The sequence below is a fragment of the Grus americana genome, chromosome 9 (genome assembly GCF_028858705.1).
Source record: "Grus americana isolate bGruAme1 chromosome 9, bGruAme1.mat, whole genome shotgun sequence".
NCBI lineage: Eukaryota > Metazoa > Chordata > Aves > Gruiformes > Gruidae > Grus > Grus americana.
The window spans coordinates 23,813,909-23,834,328 of NC_072860.1; the positions used below are offsets into that span (position 1 = coordinate 23,813,909).

Genomic DNA, 20,420 nt, shown 5'->3' on the forward strand with positions numbered 1-20,420 from the left:
ACATCTGTCGTTCCCAGCTTTTCCCAGGACTGCAAAGCAAAGTGGACAGCTTCCATGTGACCACCTAGTACAGGAGGCATTTTCTACTAGGAAACTTTGGAGTGGTTTTCTCCCTTCCTTTCCTTCTGAGAGCTCAGGAAAAGAAAATGTGCAGTCTTCCCAGAGATTAAAGTCTCTGCATTTGTCTTCAGACTTATCGGGTTTATCCAAACTTTTGTGTGTGTGTATCCCTCCCCCCCCCGCCCCCCCTTCTGTGCATTTGTAAAGTAGCCCCATCTAGCAATGATAAATATCCCTGTTGATCACTTGATTGATTACCTCTCGGAAAGGTCACGCGGGCTTGCAGTAATTTCCTTTTGCCTAAGGCTCCCTTTTCACTTTTACTCCCGCACGACAGCTCCAAGTATACAGGATCTTTATTTTTGATTTTTAACCCCTAAATAGCTCCTCGAAAACAATGCGTTGTCGAAAAGAAGGAGGGAAATCAGCCGGCGGGTCCGCGCTGCCCCAGCCCTCGCCGCGCTCTCCCGGGGCGGGTTTGGGGAGGGAGAGCCTCCCTCCCCTGCTCTCCTGTGGACTGAGAATTCGGATTTAAACAACCAGACAAGCTATTAATTTACCCATGCTACCCAGGGTCCTGAACCCAATTAATTTCTAATAATTACAGCCCAAGGGGGCTGGAGAGATCCCTCTGCCTCTTTCTAGCCTTGCCACTTCGCAGCACCGAGGTCAGCATATAATAATAAAGTGTATATTTTGAAAGTGATCAGCAGAACAGTGAGTTATTGCAATGAATGAAAATTGTTTCCATTTTGGCTAATTGAGCCCGTGGCTGAAAGCTGGAGTTCTGAGACTAAATAAAGAGGACTGTTTCATTTCAAAGTGGACTAAAATTCGCTGCATAGCTTTTTCGGTCACCCAGCAAGAAGCTTAATTTCTTAACAGCAAACCTGAAATCAAGCGTTGGGTAAACAGTATTAATAATTGCATTACAATGATTAAATTAATCTTACTGGTAGCTAGGAGAATATAGATTGAGATTGAATAACACGATGTAAAGTTCACTGCACAAAGACAATAGCACAACAAATACCTCGACGAAGAATTCCAACTTTTCTCCAAGTAGGCTTCGGGGCTTGTTCAATTATAATGTAAGGAAGAGAAAATTTCCTGTTACGGGGAATGCACTGAAACCTGTGTGTGAGGGGGTGCTTTTGGTCTCCCAGCCTGTATTAGAAATAGATTTAATTCCACCTCTCCATCAAAAAAACCCCAACAACAACAACCCCCCCCCAAAAAAAACCAAACAACAACCAACCCAACACCAAAACACCCAAAAAACCCAGACCGACAAACCCCAAAATTAAATATTTCTTTCTGGCCGTGTTTCTGCTGAAAACGAGCCCTCGTCCGCGCAGCCAGCCGCTTCCCACCCGGGAGGGAGCGGAGGCTACCGGCGCGGACGAGCCTCCCCGCACGAACGAAACGGATTTCCCGGGGGGGTGGCTGGGACCTTTCGGGAGGGGAGGCGAACCTGGCGGGGCTGCGGCGGGCGATGCCGAGGGCCGCAGAGCGGGCGGGAGGGCGGCGGGGGGCGGCCGGGAGGCGGCCCCAGACGGCGGCCGGGTGTCCCGGGCGGGCAGCGCGGCACCTGCCGAGCTCCCGGGGCCGCTGGGACGGCGGGCAGGTGGCGGTGACAGGCGGGCGCGGCCGGGGTCAGGGCTGCCCAGCCGGGAAACACGCATCTGCGCGCCCGGCCACCGGGCTCCCACGCGTGCTCCCCGCGGCGCCGGGCTCGGCTGCCCGGGAAGGAGCGGGCTCCCCGGGCAGGGGAAGGACGCGCACCTCTGCCCGGGCACCGGCTTTGCCGGGGTCTCCGTTTAAACCGGGGGGCGGGAGGCGCGTGGGGAGTTTTGCAAAGTTCCCGGGGGGTTTTAGTTCTGCCAAGTGAACCGGCGCCGCAGGTCGGTGCGGGGGGATGATGGGGGGGACAGCCCGGTGCAGCCCCGCAAGGAGAGACGCTGTCTGCGAGCGGGATCTGGGGTCGGGTAGTGCCCGTTCGCCGAGGGCAGCCCGGGACCCCGGCTCGTCCCCGCGCATCCTCTGCGTATCCTCCACGCAGCCGGGGGGCCGCTCGCCCGCAGCCCCGGCCTTCCCTCCCCCGGGGCAGAGGGGCCCAGCTCCGCCCGGGACATACCAGGCTGAGCAGCCCGAGGGGTGCAGGGGATCGTTGGCTGGGGGAGGCCGAGCCCGATGCAAGTGCGGGGGGGGGCGTTAGGTGCACACCTGGCTGGCTGCGTGGGGGGTGTCGGGGGTGGCGGGGTGGGCACAGAGCAGCTACGTGGCCCTGAAAAAAAAAATCCAATTTGCAAATCAAAAATTACGACGGGCATCAAGGATGGGTCCGCAGAGCGGGTTCAAGTGCTTGTGCCCGTCAGCCGGGCGTTTGGGGGAGCAGCGTGGGATATGCGGTCCTCCCGCCCCACGGCGCGGGAAAAGGAGGTTGTCACCGGTGGGGTGCGGAGGGCGCCGCCGGGCGGGGGGCGCTCCGCGGGCGGCCCCGATCCGCAGCGCCGGCAGCCGGTGTGTGTGTGTGGGGGGGGGGGGGGGAGGGGGCGTGGGAAGGGGGAAGGGGGAAGGGGCGATGCTGAGGATTTTATTAAAACAAAAAGTTGAGCAGAGTGTATGTACTGGCGCAGCCCCGAGTCTGAAAGATTGTAATTTTCTTTTATGGTGTCTGGCAGGATTTGCAACAGATATTAATGGGAACATAAATAGCGCATGGAAGGTATTGAACAAAACTGTTTAATGCAAGGAGGTTGTACCAGAGGAAAATCTATATGTAGTTTGGATTGATTCATACCTCGGACACAGCCATCCCCTAAAGGAGTTCCCAATTTCTGCGCACTCCCTCTTTGATTGGCAAACCCTGTAATTAAAACAGATTAGAGTGGTCGGTGTTACTGTTTTAAAAGCGCTTTTTTCTGCCCAACTGGTGGTGGCTGAGCAGAGTTCAAGGTGGGGAAAGAAAGTGTGTGTACTGAGAAAGTGCACAATTTAATGGTATGCATACATAATAAAACATAAAATCAAATTATATATCTCTGTCTATGTACACGCAGAGATCTACGATAATTGCGGCCGGGTGAGAATAAACTATTTAAATGTTGCACAGACGCCAGAACAGCAGTCATATCCCATTAAAAAAAAATTAAAAAGAAAGAAAAAGGCAGAAAAAGGTGTAATTTCTTCCACCCCCCAGACCATGTCCCGGTGGGAGCGCAGATCTCCCCCGCTATAAACCCTCCCGGGTGCGCAGGCAGCGGAGCGGCTGCCCCGCGGCCGCGGTCGCACAGCCCGGCAGCGGCTGCCCGCCTCGTCCCGGCCCGTCCCGGCCCCGGTGCCGGCTGTCAGGGTCCCCACCGGCGGTGATGGATCGCTGCAAACTTTTTTTTGGCGGCGCTGAAATGTTGAAGAGCGGGGGGGAGCCGCCCGTGCGCATGTGCGAAGGTGTCCAAACTGACAATGCTGGAGAGATAGCGAGCCGGGATTGAGAGAAAGGGAGAGTGTGTGTGCGGGAGAGGGAGAGGAGAGAGGGAGAGGGGGAGCGAAAAAGGAGGAAAAGCTTCGGGAGGAAAAAAAAAAAAAAGCCCCCCCCACCCCAACCCCACGCCAGCATCGGCCGCGGGACTGGCAGCATGCGATCCAAAGGCAGGGCGAGGAAGCTGGCCGCAAGTAGGTGCAATACCCCTTTCTCTTGGCTTTTCACCCTTCCTCTCTGCCATGTTGCATAGACATGTCTGATGCGGCGCGGAGCTCGCAGGCAACCTGCAGCATCCCCCCACCCCCCCAGCCCGGCTCGGCCCGGCTCGGCTCGGCTCGGCCCGGCCCGGCGGGCGGCGGCGGGGACCGGGGGGCGGGAGGGTGCGGCGGCCGGAGCCGGTCTGGGGGCTGCGGGCGGCCGGCGGGAGCTGGGGAAGGAGTTGAGGAAAAGTTCAGTGGCGAGCGCTGGAAGTTGCTGCTGCTGCCGGGGGCTGGAGTGTGGGGGGGGTGTCGGGGAGGGGGGGGGGGGGGTGCGAGAGGCTCCGGGCCCTATAGTGGGCGCTGTCGGCTGTCGGCAGGGCTGGGGGCCGCGGGGGTGTGTATGCGAGTGTGTGTGTGCGTGTGCACGGAGGGGCAGCGGCAGCTCTGCGGGGGAGGCGGCGAGCCCGGGGCTCAGGTAGCCGGTGCGGAGCTACCGGGGACACCCCCCCCCCCCCCCCCGCCCAGGGCCCTGCCCCGCTCGGCCGTGGGCTTGTGCCAAAAGCCACCCCCCCACCCACCCCATCAAACCCGCTGCCAGCGGGTCACATCAAACCAAACCGCGCGTGGGAGCAGGGCGTGCGTGGGGCCGCGCGGGGGAGCGGCGGCAGAGCGCAGCGCGGTGCGAGTGGGGCCGAGGGAGCCGCCCCGCGTGGCCGGGATGCCCCGCGCGGATGGGGGGGAGTGCGGAGGGGGGCAGCAGAGCGGCCGGGCAGCGCGGAGCAGTTCCTAGCCTGCTGGAGTCACCCGCTAAAAGTTGATGTAAATGTTGTAATTTCAGGCTCTTTTCCAGCACTTTTTATACAGTTTGGCCGCCCGAAGGTCTCTGTTCCGCGAGGCGAGGGCTCGGCCGTCCACACGCAAATCCCGACTTACTTAATTATTTGTCTTACGCTCACCCCATCTGTTTCTCCTTTATGATAGGGATCTTTGCTTTTAACTTCTGCAGTGTTGGGACTTCCCCCCCTTTTTTCCCTTCTTTTTTTTCTTTTTTTCTTTTCTTTCCTTTCTTTTCTTTTTCTTTCTTTTTTTTTTTTTAAATGAGGGAATCGACAACAAAACTTTGCCAGCTTTCGCGTCCTATTTTAAAAGCAGCTGATGTCTTTATTTTCTCTGACACATCTGGGCAAGTTTCATTTGATATCCGTGGCGATGGCAACTCGCATTCCCGGGTGAAAAAAAAAATGGGCAGGAGAAAAAGAAAAAAAGAAGTCAGATGAAATGTTGCATAAGTTGCGTGACGTAAAAAGCAGATGCTTATTTACTTTTTATTTGTGAAGGAAAAAAAAAAATAGAGGAGCGTGGAAAAGGGGAAGTGAAAGATCTCTCCGGATCATCATCAGCTTTTCTGTGAACCTTAACAATAACAGCAGCAACCTGCATTTGATTAGGTGATTTAAAGTGGATAATCCAGCGCCCACAATTCGAAAACAAATATGTTGTTAAATCTCCAGGTTGCCATCCCTACTTTGGAGCTAATTATGGAAAAATATCTCACGTCTCTGACCAAATCCGTCAGGTTTCCTTGCCTTTCCCTTGCTTTTCTCGCTCCGCAGCGATGCAGGGCTTCTCCCGCTCCGCGGGCAAGATCCGACTGTCTGCAAAGTTTCTGCTCTGGGCTGCGCGTCTTGGCTTTCGCTGCAGCAGCAGCACTTTCCCCCCGACAGATGCGTTGCATTAAATAATCCTTCGGTTACAATCCGCTCATAAAGGAAATCATATTTAAAAAGCTGGGAATTTTTTTTGTGTGTGTGTGTATTTCGTAAAGCTGTCTCTTCCCCCTTCGAAGAGTGTCTCAGTTTCATGGCAAGTGGAAGGAGGGTTGGAGGCGACCCCTGTAATTTAGTCGTTCGATAGGAAAAGTTTTTAGCTTTTCAGTTCGTTCTGACTGGATTGAAAATAGAAAACATTTTTGTAGCCTTTATCCTGTTACATGGAAAACGGTACAGATCGGGGTCAAGCGTACTTCTTTTATTATTTCACTTTTACTGCTTTGTGCGTGAAATAAAAATCGCCCCGATTGTGTGACTGTCGCTAATACCCAGGAAAGCTTCTTCCTCTTAATTAAGGGAGAATACCTGAAGCGCGCATTTTCTTGATCTCAGTGTGAAATTGCTAAAAAATAATTTTGAGGCTTTGCCCCCCCCCCAAAAAAAACCCCCAACAAAATCAGAAGAAACAGAAAGAGCCACGCGGGGAATAGCTAGTGAATATTTTAAATGTCCAGCTGTAAAAATAAGGGAAAAGACAAGTTGAAGTCTTTCTCCCTGCCACGTTTTCGGGAGGCAGCTGGTGAGGAGCGGGGTGCGGAAGCCGGGCAAGGAGCGAGGCCCGGCGCTGCGGGCCCTGGGGGGGGGTGCGGGCCCGGCGGCCCGCCGCCGCGCTGCACCTGCGCGGGCATCCCCGCTCTACGCAGCGCCGGGACAGGCCCCCGGGGCAGCTGCTTTTCCACTCGGGTGGGTTTGTGCCCGCCTGGTGAAACCGTATCCTCGAATAACCCCCGCCCCAGCACGGGCCGCCGCAGCTCTGCAGCCAGCCCGAGGTAGCCCCCAGCCACCCAGTAGCCTCATAAAGAGACAGAAGGTGATCAGATTAGGGGAACACACGTGAATAAGGAGCACTTGTTACTTTTACACTTTATCACCACTTTTTTTACAGGCAATTTAGTGCAGCCGAGGTAGATCCAGATCCCTCTAACCATCTGAGATAGTAAAATAACACTTTCCTAAGTTTCAGCAGGTTTTCCTGCGCCTGTAATTTGCCTCAGTCTAGTACTTAAAAGGCTTGATTGAAAAACAGAGCTGGCAAGTTTATTTGCCTGTTTAAGACTCTGTCCGGGAATTTGTTTTCGAGCAAGGAAATGTTTGCCATGTCCAGGCTCCCGGCCTTTTCAGCGAGGCTGTTTATTTGCCATCGCTTTATATTTGCCATCGTTTTACCCTTACCTCTGCCTTACTGCGCCTTCACTGCCGCTGGCACTTTGTGTCAACCCCCCTCCAGCCCCACCGGGGGGAGGCAGCGCGGGCGGCCGGCGGCACCGCGCACACGCACGCCCGGCCCGGCCCCGCCGCTGCTGCCGGCGGCTCGGCACCGCCCCGGGGACTCGCCACCGCCCCGGCAGCGGGCCGCCGAGCGCCGACCCCGGGCACGGCACGGCTCGGGTCGGGTCGGCTCGGCACTGCCAGGCCCGGCGGCGGCCCCTGCGCGGCTCTGTCCCCGGATGGCTTCTGCGCGGCGGGTGCGGGCACGGGAGGCTGCGGGGACTGGCGAGACAATCCCATTATATGCCGGGCACATTTTCACCAGGCACTTCATTAACCCTTTGCAGGGCGCAGAGCATGCGTGTGGCTTCTTTCTTTTCTTTCTCTCTTTCTCTCTTTCTCTCTCTCTTTCTCTCTCTCTTTCTCTCTCCCTTTCTCCCTCTCCTTTCTCCCTCTCCTTTCTCCCTCTCCTTTCTCCCTCTCTCTCCCACTGTCTCTTACTCGGGGCCAACAGTCACCACTGAATTTGGGACCAACTTTGTGGTGCTGCGGTAGGCGATGCTGCCCGGAGCTGAGCCCGTGGCCGAGCTCTGTGGTGTCTCCCGGCTGCTCCCCGGCCACACCGGGCCAGCCGTGGTGCAGGGCAGAGAAAGGACACAAAGGAAAAGGACGGTCCGAAAGGCGAGCCCGTTATTAATACAGCCCTGTTTGTAAATGAAAAATGTAACCCTTGTTAATTAACGCTGTTTACATGGGGTACAAGAAACTTAAGAAATGTTTCTACAAAGGGGAAGGAACTGTTTACAGAACTCTTTCAAAAGTGTGACATATTGCTGCAGTTCCAGCACTAAAAAGCCAAACACACTTACATGCCTTTGAAGTTGGCTGGCTGAGGCAACATTATTTGACTCAGATTCAGATATTGCTTGTGGGTATAACTAATGGCTTTTACCTAGTTAGTGGGTTGGGAGGGGCGAGGGCCTGGGCGCCGTGGCCATTGGGTCCCTCCGGAGAGCCGGGGCTGGCTCCTCGCCAGCTCTGTACAATGTCAACATTGAATATTTGAATTCCCAGACTCTATTTAACAACTTTCTAAATAAATAAACTCATTGTGTGTCTGTGTTTAAAATTATTTCACCTCTTTCATGAAAGCTACAGCATCTTATTACACCAGCCTCTCAGGCTGCTTTTCCCCCTTTTCTTTCCAAACAAACAAAACCGGAGCTAAGCATGTGTGGTTTTTTTTTTTTTCTTTACTGCCTTATATCTCTCCCCTCCTCACTTTCTGTCTGTCTTCTCATGAAGCATGAGTGGAAGCTGCTCGGACATCCCACAACGTCCTTAGTAAGACAGCTCTGTGCACCCTGCTATCTAATCATAACTAAAACCAAAGCCAGGTTCACCAAGTCAGTTAAATATTAATCATTTCTAAAAGGAGGCCCATGTGAGTGCCATTGCTGCAGCAGTGCCCTGTACATACTCAATCATTTTGGCTGCTGTACCATAGGCGGGCTCCAGGGACAGCTTTCATTGTTGTTGCCATAAATGGCTATTAGTGTTCATATTCACCTATTCACCTAGTTATTTAAGTGCACGTAAGTGTGTATGTGTCTGTGCTCAATATATACGTGTGCATACGTGTACATTCATAACATACCCTTCTGTTTATGCCATGGAGATATATATATGTGTGTGTGTGTATATATATGTATAAAATACCTATATATGTGTGTGCACATATATAGAGAAAAGCAGGTAAATACATTCGATATCTGCAATTGCAATTAATAACAGACACAGTTAATATACAGGAGCCTATATGCTGTTCCCTGGAATGCTTCCCAAATGCACTAATTGTGTACTTCTGTGGTGGGAGTATTCATTGTAAAATATTTATTGGCTTCAATGTAAGCAAAGGTGTCCAGACAGAGAAGGTATTTCTGGCTGTCCTGGGGAGCACAGCTCCCTGATAAAGCCATCTAAGTTCCTGAAGGAGAAAGTGGAATGAATTTTCTGCCAGGACAGGTGTGTGGTACGGGAAGATAAAGGAAAGCGTCGGTGGTGGCTCCAGCCCAGAGTGCATGAAGAAGGGGCAGTGGGGAAGCAGATGGAGTTTTATAAATCCCAGCTAATGAAGCCTTGTCCACAGAAATTGCCTTGCTTTGCAGTAAACCACTTTCTAAACAGATGTACTTTAACTTTGGGAAGGCTTGTTCAGACACTTAGGTTTCCAACCAAGAATTCATGATATTTGTTTATTTAAAATTTAACTAGGTTTGCTGTCATTTTTGGAGCAACTCAGTGCTCTTTTGCCGTAATTTAATACAATCAGTTTTACATCATTTCAGTTTAGTTAGGCAAGGAGTGGCTTATGAAGAGCAGAAAGAGGTTTAATACTACATGGCTTTCAAACTAACAGATACAAGTGTCATATTATCCAGCAGACAGAGCGAGAACTGGACAAACTGAGATTAGAAATACAGTTTATATTTTCAGTAGTGAAGGTATTTAACCAGTAAAACAATTTACTGAGAGCTGGGTGGATTTTAACATCACTGGAATTCCTTTGTCTTAATTAAGGTTGGCTGTTTTTCTAAAAAGATATGAGCTAATCCAAACAGGAATTAATTTAGGGAATTCCTGTAGCCTGTGTTATACAGGGGGGCAGACCAGACCACTCTTCCTGGTTTTATAATCTATGAACCTAGTTAAAGCAGTGCTGTTTCATAAGGAGACATAAGCTCAAGGCTAGGATCACGGGAATGCACTTAAAAACTAAATGGCCATTAAAAAAACTGGGTTCAACTCAGACAACACAGAACCAATGTCTGGCTCAAGGTCTTCTCCATCCTTACCACTGCTTACCTGTATTGCAGGCATCCCCGGAGCTGTGCTGGGCTCAGGGGTGCCCTGTCACTGCATTTAAGGGCAAAAGCAAAGATGGGTTTTGTAAAGATGGAAAGGAGGGGTAGGGTGTATGTGCTGAGGTTAGGATACAGAGAAGGGGATTTGGGGTCACGGAGGTTTGAGCTTTGCGATGGGTTTCCAGTGAGTTCCTGCCATGTTAATGTGCAATTGGTTACCACTGCAGCTCGGAACACCCAGACCAGGAACCAGACAAGACCAATATAGATCATGATAAGACCAGTATAGATCATGATACAGACCAATAAGCATCAGAAAGCACCTCCAGGCCTCCTTTGCTGCTGGGGCTGTTGGAGGGAGGTGTTTGCAGGCAGATAAACTCAGCTAGGAAACAGCAAGGTGGGGAAGAGGATGGAGAAGCTAAGTAGTAGATGTTGGTATCCCCAGGACTCTGTTTCTTTGCATTGCCACTTTAAATCAAAAAAATAAAATGCTCAGGGTATAGAGCAACCCTGCCTGATCATTCATTGACTTTGTTTCCTCCTTTTTGTTTGCATTTCTAGGCTATAGCAAGGCATATTCCAGTGCTGCTGAAAGAAAAGGCAGCCACAGAGCTGTGTGGGAGGAGGGAAGCTAGCCTGCAATGAATATTGTATTCGGTGCTAAATATGTAACAAAGAGAAAGAAATGTGAGCTAATCCAGCAATAGTTGTTGGGAAGTGAAATACAATTCTTTTTATTTCAGGATTTAATATCGTGGTCTGTTTCAGTGAAGCATTATCTTTTAAACTAGGATATATGCAACGACATAAAACCCCACTACCTTAAGGGAATGTCAAAGTTTGATCTACAAAATAAAGGAAATTCAAAGTTAAGGCTGAAATGTACCACATGGCCTCCAAGTCCCAGGAACAACAGGAGGCAAGGAAGTAGCTAAAGGTATGGGCTGCACTTTAAAACAAGTCCAGCAACTACCAAGCTGCCAGCGCTCATTGCAGATACACAGCACAGTTTGAGCTGGGATTTGTATTGACCAGAGAGAGAGAGGCTGGCTCAACAAGGCCTGTGATGATCTCAAGTCTTTCTGGAAATCTTGGCTGATCTGTGATGAGCATGAGAGTTTTATGGTGGAAGGACTGCAGGTCTGGGCTTAATTTATACAATAGGAACACTCTTTCCCCTTTGGCACCAACAGCTTTTGTTTAGAAAATCTTATATTGGAGCAAAATTTTGGTTCAGAAAAGAGATATACCCAAGTTACAGCTTTATTCCTTTTCTGAAGAATTGCTTATATGTCTGAATGGGTGCACTACTTTTTAGCCCTGTTTAAACTCTAAACTAAATTTAAATTGCCTGTAAAATAATCCGCAGAATGGAAACTGCCACACAACCGTAGCCCTTGCTCCCTGACCCAAACCCATATTCCATTGCAAAGCAGTGTGCTGCTCTGTTTTGTGATTACAGTAAGTTAGAAACCAGAAGAGCAAGACTTCTATGAATAGGTTATTTTTGGCAATTGCATCACCAATTATGTATAAAATTTCAAAAAAATATGAGTTCTGCCAGTTTGATCTCTGAGAGGGCTACAGAAAATGAAAGCTTTGAGACTGTTGTAACATCATACTATTTTGTCTATTAGATATCATTAGATTACCAGAATACCGAGACCTTCATATCAACCAATCTAACAAAAATTTCCCAGGTGGTTTAAATTAAAAAATTAGCCATAAATATATTTTGTATAATGCAATTTATTATGGATGTTTATTGTGTGCAGTGGGAAAATGTTTGGTTTCAGATGATCTTACTCTATAACATGTGCCCAACTGAAACTGTTTATACTGTGGCAGCCTGCAAAGGCCCCAGTCTAATTCTGAGACCAGCCGGGCTACATGCTCTGAAAGCCACAGGAAGGCAGAGCCCTTCCTCTGGAAAGCCAAAGGGACAACAGCATCTTATATGGGACATGTGCAACAAAAAACCTTGGAAGTGGGGGAAGAGCTAAATGGAGAGAAAACTGGAGGATGGTTCAGGGCAATGTTGTTTAATAGGGAAAATGGGATTAAAATGGTACCAGCTCCCAGCAGGTCCTGCTATACTGGGATGAGGGGGTCACCAAGGGATGTTTTGCTTCCTGCATCATTATCAAGCCTCCTCTTATTTCAACCGGGTTTGGTGAGCAGGACTCTGTACTCACATCTACCCATGACTCCAGATTTGTCCTTCTGCAGTGGAGAGCGGGAACTAACCTAGCCCTAGGGAACTAGGGCACCCTGTGATGGACATATCCACCCTTTCTGGAATGCTGTGACAGGGAGTTGATGGCTTCAGAAAAACATCTCCTGCCCCCTCTCCTGTTCTTTTGCACAAAGTCCGCATGCTGGCAAGGGTGAAATAATTCCTCAGTTTAAAAAAAAACCAACCTCAAAACCCCCCCCCCCCCCCGCATCCCCAGGCTCCTTCACACATGTATTAACACCAAACTGGCAAAGCCAATGGAAAAGGATTTTGTATTCTGGCAGCAGAGCTGGCTCAGCACTCGGCATGGGCCTTATCCCAAACCCACTGGAGCTGAAGGAGCTCGTACCAACTCTAACGGGCTTTGGATCTGGTCTGGCCAGGAGCAATCTGCTTCCCTTTGTCCTTGGGGGGGTGGTTATCAGCAGCTTTTGCTCTGTGGTGAGCCCCAACATGTGATGTTGTAACAGATACCTGGATCAGTGTAAGTGAATTAGGTTGGCCCTATAATCTGGACTCATTTAAGAGTCATTTTAGCCATTACAATGAAATATGAACGCCGCTGATGAGGGGACTGCGGTGACTGCATACTTGTTTCCTACCATGCCCCATCCATTCCCTGTGCTCTCCGTCTCTCTGGTGGGTCAAGGACCATTAGGGGCTGCGGTGGGCACTTGGGGGGCACAGGAGGGGTCCAGCATCCCTGGCTTGTGCTGCAGGGCTCTACATCCCAAGGACTGCAGTTCTCCAAATAGCCTGAATTTGTACCTTCTAAACAAATAGCTTTGCTGATGAAAGTACCTGGTGCTTCCATGAAGCACTTTGTTTAATGCCTCCCAATTTCATCTCAGACAAACAGAAGGTTTGTGAGAGACAAGTACTAACAGCTGGAAAAAAATCACCCCAAACATGTCTAAAACATGGCTTGAGTCACCAGTGGTGCTTATATTTTTGATTTAAAAAACATTTAACATTTCCAACATTTGACAGAAATGTTTAACCTTTCCCTCTCGAAAACTCTTTGTGATTTGAACTTGCTGTGGCCACTTTTTCACCATGTTTTATTTACTTGCATGTTGGTGAGGAATTAAGCAATGCTTTTTTGTGAGTTTTAATCTTTCCCATTCTCTTTGTCGCTCTGTATAAAGGAGGAAAAGGAAACATGTTGTTTGAAAGTATTTTGAAGTGATGTTTCTATTTCACTCGTTTTAGGCTCTTGATTTATTTTTGACTGCAGGGACTGGCATGGAGCATTGGTCTAAGAATACACAACACCGAAAAGGAAAGGGATATCAGCTGTATCTGAGTTAACAGCACTGCTTTATACTTTTGCTGTTTTGTTGTTACTGTATCATGATAATGATAATTCACAGCAATAATGAAGACTTGTTAACTGTAAAAGGTAAATGGTATTATATATTTGTCCTGATTCTTTCAGTTCGTATAGTAAGCAATATCTCAGTAGTCACTTACTACTTGTGTAAATGCTATTAAACATTTATGCTCTGCCTGAATAATTACTGCCGAGGTGTTTGTGGTACATGGTGTGATGCAAGACACCGGATAAAGCAAAGGTAACTGAGAAATGAAGAAATTATGTGCTAGGCCAGTCCAGATGATGCAGATCAGAGAGATCTGAGGGAATAAAACTATGCAGTGTCTTTAATATCAGTTACTACGCTCACAATGGAAAAAAAAGGAGAAATTACCTGTACTGAACCAATGCCCCAAGTGAAAACCAAACCAAGACTGAGCCAGAAGGGATGGCACAGAGTTAGACCTGGGATGGGAGGGAGCAAAGCTTCCTAACCGGTGCTTTCACTGCACACCGTACTGAAGGATCAGCCATGGACCAAACCCAGAAGATTTGTTTCCAACCTGACATTATTATTTATTATGACTTGAATTAAAGCAACGACCGCAGAACCCAGCCAGGACTGGATGCTTGTTGTGCTGAGCTCTGTGCAAACACGGGCAGCCCGTGCAGAGCTTAGGCCCTAAGAAACGCAGATTAAACGTCAGGCCTGCTGCCCTACGTATGCAATTACAGCATCTTTGGAGGCAGTAATAAAATCCCAGGGAGAAACGGATGCTTTGAGGAAAATCCATGGAGTAGGGGCTGCGGAGTGCTAGACTTTCTGCTTGCACATGGGTGGATGTGCTTCAGCTTTAATCCCATTAGACCTCTCCTTCTGCCAGCAAATGCCCCCCTCCCCCACCCCCAGCTCCATCTTAGACCCTATTATTTTTGGCTGTGTCTGTAACCTTGGGTGATCAAGCTGCATTAAGCTATGAGTATCCTTGCAGCATCACCCACTTGCTTTCAAAGAAAATAGCTCCAAGATTCTCTGGGAAGGAAGAGGGCAATACCGGCAGATAATCCAGCCCTATAAAATCCCTGGGTTGTGGTTCCAGCCTGCTTTCCACCCGGGCGCTGCAAGAGGGATGCGAGCAGTGTGGCTGGCAAATGCCAGCAACCAAAAAGTCCCCCAAGCCTATAAGGTTTATTAAGGTTCTTTTTAAGTCTGTGCCAATAAAAAGGGTCCATGCAACCTCTGAGTGAGGCTTTGTAAGCTCAGTTTTATGTTCGGATAATTTAGAGCCAAACCATCACAGAGTTCACATAGAGAAGGACCCCATGGAGCATCACAGACTGCGAGGAAAATATATTGATGGAAGAGAGGACTGATAATTTTATGGTTTTCCTTGAATTAGGCAGTAAAATGGGCTTTATTTAGCAATTTCCTAACTTCTCATTGCAATTTGGTTACCAATGCAATGGTTTTAGATATAATTTTTTGTAAACAGTGAGACACATTAGAAGCCGAGGCGCTACAGTTTTGTGCACAGCCCACGGAGCTGCCATTGGAAGCATTCCCATGCAGTCCTGATTCCCAAAATGTTTGATTTTTGAATCGAACTGTTGGGCAGGACGTGGCAGTGGCACTCAGCTCTGCTGTGAAAAGCTGTGCCTTGAGCCTGTGGCTGGGTGGCACTTGGAAGGAAGAGTTCCATTAAAGCCAACTGGATAGTTTGACCCAGGTTCAGGGATGAGTGACATATGTTTGGTTTTGGAGGGTGAAGCTTTCCTTATTTGAACTACATTTAAAAGTCCTGATTTTTACAGGTGAGGTGATCATTACAATCTCAAGACTCATCTTCCAAAACAAAGGATATTGATTTTAATCCCAAGATTAAATCACAGGATAAACTTCTGCTATATTTCCTTCTCACACAAATAGTTATTTTACTCTCAGCATAGTTCATCTTTTAAAAATCTGTTTTACAATGTATAATTAACACCCACTTCTCTTTGAGAAGTCATTTATAGAAGGATAATTAAATGTGGCCAGGCATTAGAGGGAGTACTGCTGATACATGCAACAACTCAAAATGTTGAGGGAAGTGATGCTGGGTATGGGAGAAGATGCCATCATGACCTTGGTGGTTTGTTTATTAGACACTAAATCACGGACAGTTCTTATTCCAATTATACCTGGCCTGAGGACTCAGATATAACCTTAAAAGCCTTTTCAGGGGTTTTAAACAGAATTTAGACCTCATCAGTGCTCAGTACTATTTATGTAGCTTGAATGAGAAAAGGGAATGCAGAGAACACTGTGGGAAAGGAAAATAAAGAAGAAGAAACTAGAGAAAAAAAGTATTCGTTCTAAAGGTTATATTTCCTTTTCAAAAGGTTTCCCCTCCTGATGCCACGGAGCAGAGAGAGTGAGAAAATACTTGATGTTTTTTTACCCACTTTGTTTATGCACCTTGTGCATACGACAGTCAGTAACCATCAAACTCATCCTGCCAGCCTTCTGTATTTCACTGGAAGGAAAGGGCTATCTCTTGCTGTCAGCAGCAAAAGAAACGCTGGAAATAAGATGGAAGCAACTAGACAATATGCAAGGATGGTGTGGGGGAGCGGACTGGGAGATGGGACATGCCTGATGGATTGCTGTCAGACCCCTGAGCAAAAGGAGAAAAAACAAATCAGCTCTGCTGGCACTTTTCTACACAGGAATATTAAAGTCATTCAAGACATCTGATTTAAGAGATGATCGGTGTTTTTCAAATGCTAAATAGGCCCTGAATATGCTGTTCTCCATGATTTCCTCTCCCCAGTGCTATACCAGTTTTATATATATATATGCATGAGCTCAGCAAACTAACATGGCTAAATCACCTCCGTGCATCCTGGCCTCCTGCTTAGTCTTCTGTTTTAGAGGTTCACTGTGAACTAAGGTGCTGGGCTTACTCTTCAGGTCCACATATTTCCTCCAGGTTCCTGCTCTGCAGAAATAGCTGTGCTCTGCGGGTCGGTGAAGATCCAGCTGAAGCTTGCAAGGGCTGGAGGGAGCAATGTTGCTTTAGGCTCCCTGCCTGTGGAGTGACATATCAGAAGTAATAAGTCTGAGCCTGAACTGATGTCTAACAGCATCGGAGGGCAGGCTGGAAGGCTGAACTCCTGCAAAAATGAAAGCAAGGAATTTAACAGCAGTAAAAAAGAGGTTAAGGAAAGAACAAAAAGGAAAGGAAACAAAAGTGATATGAATGGCTAGAAAAACAGCTACATCCAAATATCAACCTCTGCTGCTGTATTTCGACACTGGACTGAGTTAATAGAAGAACATGGCAAATACACATTAAGTTGGAAGAAGGTGCTTAACTTGAGAAATTATCTGGATCATCTTGATACAGAAAACATCTCAGCAAAAGATATTTTCTGTGCATTCAATCTGCTGATAGCTTGAAGACATATTCTGCAGGAAGCTAGCAAGAAAAAGCGTGTTTTACTGGTGGGGTTTTCAGCCAAACTCTCTCGCTCTTGGAGTTTCTTATCCCTCTCTTCTCCAAGATACCTTTCCCCTGACAGTCAGAGGAGCAGAAGCAGACAGACCTTTCCCCAGCCGAGCAGATGTGGCCTGCCCAGCCATACCTCCTGTCAGCCACAGGACCACATAGATAGCGCAGGCTCAGAGGGGTTTTTTCCCCTTAGCAGACTAAAGTAAAACCCCCAAGGCATACACAGCTAAACTGGTGTAAAACTGGTGTGAGAGCAGAACCTGCTTTGGACTTGATGCAGCTCTGCTGGCTGTTCACCCTGGGATCCGTCCAGGGTGGGGAAAAAGCAGATGCAGGGCAACCTTCACTCTGTCAAGGTCTTCTCTAGCCTCTAATGCTTAGAAGCAGAAAATATTTACAGTTCTTTAAAATAAGGATTTTTCTCTCCCTTTTGGATTTCTGCATGTTCCTGGGGATTGCATTCTCCCATGAGCATCATTTGTTTCAGAGCATAGGATCACGGTGAGACAGCCTGGGCTTTAATTTCTGGGAATATCTTTATAGGCTTGTTTTCATGGTTATATAACAACATTATTTTATATATCCATCTCTCATTCCAATTCCTGATATACAGAATTATCAAGGCTATCCATCAGTCACTTTTGTGCTTTCTAGCCCTTGGTGCCATTATCAGTTTTTAGGATATTTTTCCAGTAGTACAGCTACACTGATCTTGGTGGCTTTTAAAACAATCATATAAAGTCTTTAAAAAAACCCCTCTGTTGAGAAGCAAAAACTCCGAAGAGAAGCAAAAGATTAGACTTGAGTTATATCATTACTGGCTTCCTGAGCATTCATGTGAGGAAAGGCTGTTAACTAAGTTGTGGGGTTTTTTTTTTTTTAAGGAAGAAGAAGAAAAAAAAGCAGTGTGGAAGAGTAGGACATCTGCTTTTATAATTATGTGCTAATGAGCTGGGACTGTGCACTACCTGATGTTGTCCTCTGCAGCCTTTCAAGTACCCAGGCTGCCCAGCTGATTTTTTTCTGTGGTTGCATCAGGATTTCCCGGGTTTTCAGAGGCTTACTGGGTAGTTTGTGCACCTTACGTGCCAGGTGGCCTGAGATATGATGGGATGTAGGGGTGATGGGAGACACAGAGTGAAGGTAACTCAGTACAAAGAAAAAGTCTGTGAGGATGTGTCCTGCCTCTCTTGAGCTTCCCCTCAATGCAGCTGGACAGAGACCTGTTCAGCTGTGCCACCTTACAGTGAAATTTGGCCCTCTGTTTTGGGCTTGTTTGCAAGGTAATTAATGACTGTGAAGGCTGACTTTATGTTGGGCAGAAGACAATGTCTCTGCTAAGTGTTTTGCTCTTCATCCTATAGGACACTGTGGAAAGTGTTGCTGGTGTTTTACACTCTGCTTCAGGTAGGGGTGTGTGTTTGTGGAGCTACAACCTCAGGTACTGCTCAGGTGGTGGTGGATTGGGGCCAGGGGGTGATGTGCATTTTGGGCTTTGGCACAGTGCAAAGCTGCCTCTTTGCTGCCTGCAGTTAAAACTGAGGCTGTTTCCCTCCCCTTGGTGTAATTATGTGCTATAACAGCAGTCTCATGGTGTCATCCCAGAACTGGTATCAACAAAGTGCTATTATCCCTGGAATTTGGGCAGAGGTTACAAGAAATGATCTGATGTTTTCTTGAGAAATACCTAATTTTCTTTTTTTTCTGCAAAGTTTTCACTTATTTAGTGTTGCGTGTACTGGCACTGATTTTTTGGGGGTTACAAAATCCCAAAGCAATAGGAGGAAGACTTTTTTTTTTTCTTCCCCTGTGTGCTTTTCAGATGATGTTGGAGATTAGCTCAGAGGAATGACAAACCACTTTGTTCCCAGCACAGTCTCCCCATCCACAGCTAAAATGTTAGGGGAATAGTGTTGGATGCTATGTCTTGTTTTACTTTCTGCTGCAGCCTTGAGTGTCAGTGCCTCCATTGTTTCCTTTTCTAGCCCTGTGATTCTGCCATATTCTGTGTACTTCCCTCAATGTATAGAAATACACATGAAAAAAGAAAAAAAAAATTGTTTCTGGCTGCAGTCAGCAGTAGCAGCCAGTGTGTTTCTTCAGTTTCATGCTGCCCTGGTCAGTAGCGTGTGAGAAGGGAGATGGCTTTGAGGATGCTCAGAGACTGTCTCTTGAAAGCTTACAGTGTGCTGTGCATGGTGAAAGCTTTGCCTGTGTATTTGCAGCAGCAGAGGTGATTAAATAACTCCATCTCACTCTGGTTTTGGTTAATAAACAAGAAAAGATGTGCTAATCCTAAAAGAGTGTCTGATAAAACCAGTAGAGGCAGGCTGTGCCGTCCCACAGAGGCTTTGCTAACCACAGTGGGGGTGAGGTGTGCGTTGGAGGCTGTTGCTGTTGAGGAGCATCCTCTGGAGAGGGCAGGAATTGCTGAAAGGGTTCTCCAGCTTCTTGTGCTGCCCTTAGTGCTAGGCCAGGGGGATTTCCCATGTCGGTGCTAGCATTTCCCACATTTATGGGAACCACAGGTTTTGCAGAGCCAACAGCCACCTCTGGTCTGAGCAATACCAGAAGCAGGAACCTGTTGATCCGTGTAGAGCGCACTAGAGCCGCAGAGTGGTAGGTGATAACTTCTGGTTCTGATGATTTGACTTGTTTTCCCCATAAACATGTGGAAGGGGACTTGCATGTCTGATTCCCCAGGTGAACGAGCAAGTGAAGTTAGAGGCTGGTGCACGCACATGGGTGAAAGTGTGTGTCACTGGGAACTCTAGCACCTCTTAGCTGCTTATCTGTAGTCAGGGGTTCAGCATGTGGCACCCATTTACTGGACTAGTGAAGTCTGTGAAAACCCTGCAAATTAATTTCTGACCAGGCTGAGGCATCATTTACCATTTAAAATTGTAAATCTGTGTTTATCCAACGCTAACAGATGTAACGTAAACGAGTTCCTGTGCTCTCTGCCGGTTCGCTAATGGCACTTGTTTATAAGTGCTTTATGTTAACAGCTATTTGATGGTGCCCATTAGTTTTTTCCTAGGTTAATGTTATATAATAAAGCAAACGCTAGCCAAAAGCAATAGTAATACGATAAACAAAAAATCCAAATGCTGGGTGAGAAATGTAACGGAGCGAGGTCTGAAGTCTGGTGGGAGTTTGGTTTAATCTAAAGGTTAAAATATGTTATAATTTGGGTTTAAGTAAATTGGCTTTTTAGTCCCAGAGGTCTTGCTCTTGTACTTCTTGTGCCTCCAAAGCTTCCACTAATGCCGATGGGAGTCTTGGGCTCACAAGAAATGCGGGTTCAGGTACTAAAGTTACAGATTGGCTTGGACCAAAACCCCTAATCCAAATACCTTCAGCTTTTGAAAGCATTTGCCAATTGGATTTGAATCTGGACACAAACATTGTGGCTTGAGCTCATCTGAGCTCACTTACATCTGTGTAAATCTGTAGTATGGCCCTGATCCAGCAAAGCACGTAAATATGTGCTTAATTTGACTTCAAGGGGACTATTGTGCCCTTAAAGCTAAGCATGTGTTTAAGTGCTTTGCTGGACTGAAGTCCAAATACATGGGAGTCAATGAAATGACACCAAATAGTGCAGTGTAAGTGAGATCTGAAATGAACCAAAATGTTTGCATTTCTACCTGGAAATGAACACCCTGTTCATATCCTACATATCCTGCGTGCGCTTTGTATTTTCATCCATCTGCACATAATGTA

The 20,420-nt window shown here is 47.7% G+C and overlaps 1 protein-coding gene and 1 long non-coding RNA gene across 8 annotated transcripts in view; one reads left to right on the top strand and one right to left on the bottom strand.

Annotated features, from left to right (window-relative positions):
• Positions 1-378: 378 nt before the first annotated feature.
• On the bottom strand, positions 379-1,646 carry LOC129210170 (uncharacterized). 2 transcript variants are annotated; one of them, XR_008578338.1, is made up of 3 exons: positions 1,535-1,646; positions 1,094-1,227; positions 379-577 (listed from the first exon to the last, which is right to left on the bottom strand). It is a non-coding gene; the product is annotated as an uncharacterized LOC129210170 (long non-coding RNA). The 2 variants fall into 2 exon arrangements; XR_008578337.1 differs by lacking the exon at positions 1,535-1,646 and adding an exon at positions 1,357-1,503 and having other exon boundaries at positions 380-577.
• A 1,875-nt stretch (positions 1,647-3,521) lies between these two features.
• MECOM (MDS1 and EVI1 complex locus) overlaps positions 3,522-20,420 on the top strand; it is a 341,271-nt gene continuing 324,372 nt past the window's right edge. For 2 of the 6 annotated variants that reach the window (XM_054834971.1, XM_054834974.1), the window contains exon 1: positions 3,566-3,735. In XM_054834971.1, the coding sequence (XP_054690946.1) occupies positions 3,699-3,735 (37 nt within the window). In that variant the 5' untranslated portion in view covers positions 3,566-3,698. Of the gene's footprint in view, positions 3,736-20,420 lie in introns of all 6 variants that reach the window. The other 4 variants (XM_054834975.1, XM_054834980.1, XM_054834973.1 and 1 more) reach the window with 4 other exon arrangements.